At 47.0% G+C, this 8244-nt stretch overlaps 1 protein-coding gene across 1 annotated transcript in view; it reads left to right on the forward strand.

The window, feature by feature from the left end:
* gdf6a (growth differentiation factor 6a) overlaps positions 1-7988 on the forward strand; it is a 22654-nt gene extending 14666 nt beyond the window's left edge. Inside the window, exon 2 of the mRNA XM_078398486.1 lies at positions 7099-7988. Within this exon, the coding sequence (XP_078254612.1) occupies positions 7099-7988 (890 nt within the window). The remainder of the gene's footprint in view (positions 1-7098) is intronic.
* The last annotated feature ends 256 nt before the right edge of the window (positions 7989-8244 follow it).

The following is an 8244-nucleotide window of genomic DNA, read 5'->3' on the forward strand; positions in this document are numbered from 1 at the left end:
TGTTTCCTGCCTCTAACGTGTCCAACCCCTTAATAATCGTATACGTTTCGATAAGATCTCCTCTCATCCTTCTAAATTCCAGTGTATACAAGCCTAGTCGCCCCAGTCTTTTAACATATGACTCTATCTCTGGAAAACATAGATCGGTGACTTTTCAGGAGAAAGCAGGCGAATGGGATTGAGGGGGGAAAAAATAGATCAGCCATGATCGAATGGTCCAATTCTGCTCCTAAGTCTTATGACCATCACCTATTCATGCGCTCCAGAGATGTTGCCGGCTCTGCTGAGTTGCTCCAGCATTTTGTGTCCTTTTATGTATTAACTAGCATCTGCGGCTCTTTGTTTCTACATTGCTTAGGACCAAACTGACTATCAGTTATTTAAACACAGGATTTGTATTTTTTTTAAAGTTATACAACCCTCTTTGTAGTCACAATAACTACAGAAGCGGGTTTACAAAGGGCACAGTGCTGGATAACTTTTGACGTTTCCTCCTGACCAGAAATGTCGCCTATTCACGTGTCGGAAGGAACTGAGGATGCGGGTTTAAACCGAAGATAGACACAAAGTGCTGGAGTAACTCGGCGGGTCAGACAGCATCTCTGGAGTTAAAGGAAAAGGTGACCTTTCGGGTCGGTCTGACGAACGGTCTCGACTCGAAACGTCACCTATTCCTTTTCTCCAGATATGCTGCCTGACCCGCTGAGTTACTCCGGCACTTTGTGTCCTTTCCTTTCTTACAATTCCCTTCTAGGGTGCAGTTGGTATTTGCTCGCACTCCCCTGTGTATATTTTGGGCCCAATACAGATTAATTGAATTAGAGCGAACTGACGGATTATCGGTATTCGCGATGCAAAGGAAAAACGTTGTGATATGAGAGATTAGACCCTTGTAAAAATATAAAATACATACTTAAATACAACGACGTAACCTTGTGTATACATATAATATTTTGATCAGACATTTACCTTCTTCTTGTGAATTCAAAACATTTGTAAACATCACCTACGGTCACCATATAAATAATTGAAAGAATTATTTGAATCAAGTCCCCGGACCCGAAGTTTCGCCTGTCCATTTTTCAAGAAAGAGTTTTCAAAGAAGAGTTAGATTTAGCTCTTCGGGCTAACAGAATATGGGGGTGTAGTGAAAAAGCAGGAACAGGGTACTGATTTTGGATGATCAGCCATGATCATATTGAATGGCGGTGCTGGCTCCAAGGGCCGAATGGCCTACTCCTGCACCTATTTTCTATATTTTTATGTTTCTAATCCTTGCACAGATAAAGGAAGATACAAAATGCTGGAGTAACACAGCGGGTCAGGCAGCATCTCTGGAAAAAATACATGGATATGTCTGAAGAGGGGTCTCGACCCGGAACGTCAACCATTCCACCTCTCCAGAGATGCTGGCTTACTCCAGCATTTTGTATCTATTTTACGGACGGGTGACGTTTCGGCCCCGGAGCCTTCTCCGCTGATGCTGCCTGACATGCTGAGTTTCTCCAGCGCTTTGTGTTTGACTTTGAATTCACGAATCGTGCGCCCTCGAGTGCGGAAGTTAACACAGTGTCATTATATTTTAAAGGAATCGTGTTGGATTAATGATTATTTTAACAGGCAATGCTGATTTAGCGTTAGGCTTGGGTCTATTATTGTCACGTGTACCGAGGAACAGTGAAACGCTGTGTTTAGCATGCTATCCAAATAGATCAGGTAATACCACACATAAATGCAAGAAAGTCCAAGTCAAGTACAGCCGGTGGAGCAAAGGCGAAGACACAGAGTGCAGAAAATAGTTGTCAGCATTGTAGCGCATTCCTCGGGATAGCTATCAAACCATTACATTTTTTTCAAGACACGTCCCCGACCGAACAAATGCAACCAGATTATAGATAGGATGGTGAATCTGTGGAATTCTTTGCCACAGAAGGCTGTGGGAGGCGTAAGTGTATATATTTTAAGGCAGAAATAGATAGATTCTTGATTCGTACGGGTGTCAGGGGTTATGGGGAGAAGGCAGGAGAATGGGGTTAGGAGGGAGAGATAGATCAGCCATGATTGGATGGCAGGGTAGACTTGATGGGCCGAATGGCATAATTCTGCTCCTATCACTTATGATCTTATAAAAGAACACTCTAAACCAGTGCTTCCTAAACTCATTCACCCTTGAGTCTTTATCACAAAATTTAATTCACCCTCGACTAAATTTTCTTATGTTTTTTTTTGTCATTTTTGTCTTATTCTCCCTTGTGTATAATTTTATACATATTAAGGCATTCGCCCTTCATGCACCCCTTTGGTTTCATTCACCCTTGGGTGAACCATTCACCAGTTTAAGAAGCACTGCTAAACTAACAGGTGTCAACTTCTCTACATCGGTGAGACCAAGCGCAGGCTCGGCGAACGTTTCGCTGAACACCTCCGCTTAGTCCGTCTCAACCAACCTGATCTCCCGGTGGCTCAGCACTTCAACTCCCCCTCCCACTCCCAGTCTGACCTTTCTGTCATGGGCCTCCTCCATTGTCATAGTGAGGCCCTGCGCAAATTAGAGGACAGCACCTCATATTTCGCTTGGGTAGTTTACACCCCAGCGGTATGAACATTGGCTTCTCTAACTTCAGATAGTCCCTCTCTTTATCCTCCCCCTTCCCAGTTCTCCCACGAGTCTTCCTGTCTCCGACTACATTCTGTCTTTGTCTCGCCCCCTCCCCCCCCCCCCCCCCCCCCCGACATCAGTCTGAAGAAGGGTCTCCACCCGAAACGTCACTCATTCCTTCTCTCCAGATGCTCCCTGACCCGCTGAGTTACTCCAGCATTTTGTGTCTACCTCACTGTAAACTAACAGTTCGTCGGGGAAAAAAAAAGCAGGGACATTTTTAACACAATAGATAATTATAGTTCAGTCGAATGTGCGGAATTGTTCATACTATCGCAGTAGAGAATCAATCTTCCAATATAAAGGCAGATATTCTCCAAATCGAAAAACTCCAGCATTAAACATGTCCAATAGTTCCAAGACTCTGTTTAAATTCGAGGGTTGGGATCTGTGATCCGATAGAAGTTCGACTGTAAATCTGAGACGGCACCAGGGAAACCCCCTCGGCCGCAATGCGGCTAATAACAGACTTCGTCTGTTTATATTTATATATATATATATATATATATATATATATATATATATATATATATATATATATATATAGATACCGCAGATAGACACAAAAAACTGGAGTAACTCAGCGGGTCAGGCAGCATCTCTGGAGAAAATGGATAGGTGACGTTTCGGGTCGAGACCCTTCAGACCGTGTGTGTGTGCGCGTGTGTGTGTGTGTATGTGTGTGTATGTGTGTGTATGTGTGTGTATGTGTGTGTATGTGTGTGTGTGTGCGTGTAAGTGTGCGTGTGTGCGTGTGTGTGTGTATGTGTGTGCATGTATGTGTTTGTGTGTGTGTGTGTATGTGTGTGTATGTGTGTGTATGTGTGTGTATGTCTTTGTGTGTGTGTGCGTGTGTGTGCGTGTAAGTGTGCGTGTGTGCGTGTATGTGTGTATGTGTGTGTGTGTGTGTGTGTGTGTGTGTGTGTGCGTGTATGTGTGTGTGTGCGTGTGTGTATGTCTGTATGTGTGTGTGTGTGTATGTGTGCGTGTGTATGTGTGTGTGTGTGTGTGTGTTATTGAGCTTTTGTTATTGTTTATGATGGTGTTTACAGAGTACTATTATTTACATGTCTATTGTTCTGCTGTAGAATGTCGTTGTACCGTTTCGGGACATCACAATAAAACACTCTTAACGACTGTCTGGAAACGAGGAACTGCCGATGCTGATTTACCCAATAAGACACAAAGACTGGATTAACTCAGCGGGTCAGGCAGCATCTCTGGGAATCGTGGGTACATGGCGTTTCGGGTTTGAAGAAGGGTCCCAACCCGAAACACCGCCTTCCCATGTTCTCCAGAGATGCTGCCTGACCCACTGTCACACCAACACTTTTGTATCCTTATTTTTTACGGTTAATAAGGGCGCAGCGGTAGAATTGCTCCCTTGCAGCGCCAGAGACCCGGGTTCAATCCTGACTCCGGGTGCTGTCTGTATGGGGTTTGTCCGTTCTCCTTGTGACCGCATGGGTTTCCCCCGGGTGTTCCCGTTTCCGCCCAAACACTTGCAGACTTGTAGGTAAACTGTGCCTCGTGTGTGGGATAGAACTAGTTCACGATTGTTGGGCCTTGTAGACTCGTTGAGCCAAAGGGCCTGATTGCACGCTGTATCTCTAAACTAAACTGAATTAAATAACCACTGCTTCTACAGAAAAAGAAACAGTGGCATAATGTATACATATTGAAAAACTGATCGAATTTATATCCAATGTATATATTGAAAAACTGATACACAGTCATAGAGTGATACAGTGTGGAAACAGGCCCTTCGGCCCAACTTGCCCACACCGGCCACCATGTCCCAGCTACATTAGTCCCACCTGCCTGCGCTTGGTCCATATCCCTCCAAACCTGTCCTATCCATGTTCCTGTCTAACTGTTTCTTAAACGTTGGGATAGTCCCAGCCTCAACTACCTCCTCTGGCAGCTTGTTCCATACACCCACCACCCTTTGTGTGAAAAAGGTATCCCTCAGATTCCTTTTAAATCTTTCCCCCTCCCCTTGAACCTACGTCGTGCGGTCCTCGATTCCCCTACTCTGGGCAAGAGATTTTGTGCATCTATCCGATCTATTCCACTCATGATTTTGTACACCTCTATAAGATCACCCCTCATCCTCCTGAACTCCAAGGAATAGAGACCCAGCCTACTCAACCTCTCCCTATAGCTCACACCCTCTGGTCCTGGCAACATCCTCGTAAATATATATTTAAAAATCTTTTAAAACTGAAAAGGTACGTCTATGAAAGTATGTATAAATTTAAATGATTCTTAGTTAGGTTGCCTTTTTAAAGCTTGGCCTGTTGCGTGTGTGTGTGTGAGTGTGTGTATGTGTGTGTGTGTATGTGTGTGTGTATGTGTGCGTGTGTGTGTGTGGGTATGTGCGTGTGTGTGTGTATGTGTGTATGTGTGTATGTGTGTGTGTGTGTATGTGTGTATGTGTGTGCGTGGCGTGTATGTGTGTGCGTGTGTATGTGTATGTGTGTGTGTGAGTGTGTGTGTGTGTGTGTGTATGCGTGTGTGTGTATATGTGTGTGTGAGTGTGTGAGTGTGTGTGTGTGTGTGTGTGCATGTGTGTGTGTGTGTGTGTGTGTGCGTGTATGCGTGTGTGTGTGTGTGTGTGTGTGTGAGTGTGTGCGTGTGTGTGTGTTTGTGTGTGTGTGTGTGTGTGCGTTGTGTTAATGATTTCCCTCTCTTTAATTATCACGTGCAGAAAGAGGGAGCATCGCATTTTCCAACCTTGAAGTAGCGTCCTTTAAAACAACCGGCGGTGAAGCCGGGTGGTTGTACATTAACCAGATTTCCCATTCCGTTGACAGCTAAAGTCATTAACAGCCTCAGCGTCACCTGGTACTCCTTGCCGAAAGTTAACGCGCGGATACATTCATTGTACGTGAAACCTAAACACAAAACACTTGCCGAGATAGTCACAGCAACCAGAATCTAGTCAAGGGGGTGAATTGTTGATGTCCACATTTTTCATGTTTGGGTTCAGAAGGGAAGGTTTCACTATGCATTTGTAATGTGACGATCATATTAACTTAACAGCGTCACAGGGAACTGCAGATGCTGGAATCCTGCGTAGAATACAAAGTGCTGGAGCAACTCAGCGGGTCAGGCAGCGTCTGTGGAGGACATGGATAGGCGACCCTTCTTCAGACACTTATTTATTTAAGATTCGCCCTATAGATGTGCAGGAATGAACTGCAGATGCGGGTATACACCGAATATAGACGCAAAATGCTGGTCTGAAGAAGGGTCTCCACCCGAAACGTCACCCATCCCTTCTCTCCAGAGATGCTGCCTGACCCGCTGAGTTACTCCAGCATTTTTGTGTCTATCTTCGCCCTTTTGATGTATCTGAAGAAGGGTTCCAACCCGAAACGCCACCTATTCCTTTTCTCCTAAGATGCTGCCTGACGCGCTGAGTAACTCCAACACTCTGAGACTATCTTCAGTATAAACAGAATCTACAGTTCCTTCATACCATTTTATTATATATGCAATAGGTTGTATACAAAGGGCCGGAATTCACTGCTGACGAAAAAGAATGCCGATGCTGGAATCTTGAGCAAAACACAAAGTACTGGAGTAACTCAGCGGGTCGGGCAGCATCTGTGGAGGGGGGTGGACAGGCAACGTTTCAGGTCGGGACTCTTCTTAAGATTAAGCAAGGGTCCCGATCCGGCACGTCGCCATTCCATTCTCCCCACAGATGCTGCCTGACCCGCTGACTTATAGTTATAGAGAATCATAGTGTAATGCAAGCGTGGAAACAGGCCCTTCGGCCCAACTTGCCCACACCGGCCATCGTGTCCCATCCACACTAGTCCCACCTGCCTGCATTTGGTCCATATCCCTCTAAACCTGTCCGATCCATGTACCTGTCTAAATGTTTCTTAAACGTTGAGATAGCCCCTGTTTCAACTCCCTCCTCTGGCAGCTCATTTCCTACACCCACCACCCTTTGTGTGAAAGATTTAACCTATAAAACCTGTTAAATATCTCTCTCTCCCCCCCCCCCCCCCCGCCCTCTTACCTTAAACCTATATCCAGCACGTTCTATGTTTTGCCCGAATCTACAGGTCTATCTCTAGGTCTAACCAAGCTAAAAGTAAACAAGCCGACCAATCCAGTGTAGACACAAGGAACTGCAGATGCTGGTGTACGATCAAAAGACTCAAAGTGCTGGAGTAACTCACAACTCGACCAATCCAGTGTAGACACAAGGAACTGCAGATGCTGGTATACAATCAAAAGACTCAAAGTGCTGGAGTAACTCAGCGAGTCGGGCAGCATCTCTGGAGGACGTTTCGGGTCAGGGCCCTTCTTCAGACTGTACCTGTGCAGCGATTTCCAAGGATCAATTTTCAAGCGACACAGTCACGCCTTGAACAACTTTGTGATGCGTCTGTTTTAATTTATTGTGTTTCCTTTTGCAGACGAACTTCCACACTCGCATTTGAAAAAGCAAAACTACTTGTTCGACGTGGCGACCCTGTCGGACAAAGAGGAGCTGGTCGGGGCAGAGTTGAGGATACTGCGAAAGGGTCCAGAGGACTTCGGAAGGACGCTGGCAGGCGTGTACGACATGAAGCTGTACTCGTGTCTAACGGCGGGCCAGGCGCCCCAACTGCTGCAGTCGAGGAGGTTGGACATGCACTATTGGAAGAAGAACCCGGGCTGGGAAGCGTTCGACGTCTGGAAGGTCTTCAAGTTCCTTCCCCCCTCTCAGCTCTGCTTCGAATTCAAGGTGACGCGCCGCAAGAGCAAGCTGGATATCGACCCGGGGCAGGTGGGCTTCGGTCGGAAAGGCAGGCGACCCCACGAGAGGGCACTCCTGGTGGTCTTTACCAGGACTCGGAGAAGGGAGAACCTCTTCAGCGAAATGAGGGCGAAGATGAAGCCTTCGGACCGGTCGGACGAGGAGGGGAGACTCCGGTTGAAGGCGAGGAGGAGGAAGAAGAGGACCCCCTTCTCCAACCGCCACGGCAAGAGGCACGGGAAGAGGCCCAAGTCCCGCTGTAGTAAGAAGCCTCTCCACGTGAACTTCAAGGAGCTGGGCTGGGACGACTGGGTCATCGCCCCGCTGGACTACGAGGCTTACCACTGCGAGGGAGTGTGTGACTTCCCTCTCAGGTCCCACCTGGAGCCCACGAACCATGCCATCATACAGACACTCATGAACTCCATGGACCCCAACTCCACCCCTCCCAGCTGCTGCGTGCCCACCAAGCTCACTCCCATCAGCATCCTTTACATCGACGCGGGCAACAACGTTGTCTATAAGCAGTACGAGGACATGGTGGTGGAATCGTGTGGGTGCAGGTAGCGAATTGTCCACGCCACCCCCACACTCGTCCACCCCCTCCCCTCCCCACCCCCCACCCCCCAAAATACAGAGGCAACCGCAATAGCGAGTACAAGTCTGACCAGGTCGTAGAGTTGGTGCGTTGGACGGTGGGCGCTGTTACAATTGTACTCAGAAAATAGCACAAGTTTCTCACAACGGGGCCACCAAAAAAATAATCCATCTCGCCAAGTGAGACAGAGACAGAGAGAGAGAGAGAAAGGGAGAGAGAGAGAGA

The sequence above is a fragment of the Rhinoraja longicauda genome, chromosome 4 (genome assembly GCF_053455715.1).
Source record: "Rhinoraja longicauda isolate Sanriku21f chromosome 4, sRhiLon1.1, whole genome shotgun sequence".
Taxonomy (NCBI): domain Eukaryota; kingdom Metazoa; phylum Chordata; class Chondrichthyes; order Rajiformes; family Arhynchobatidae; genus Rhinoraja; species Rhinoraja longicauda.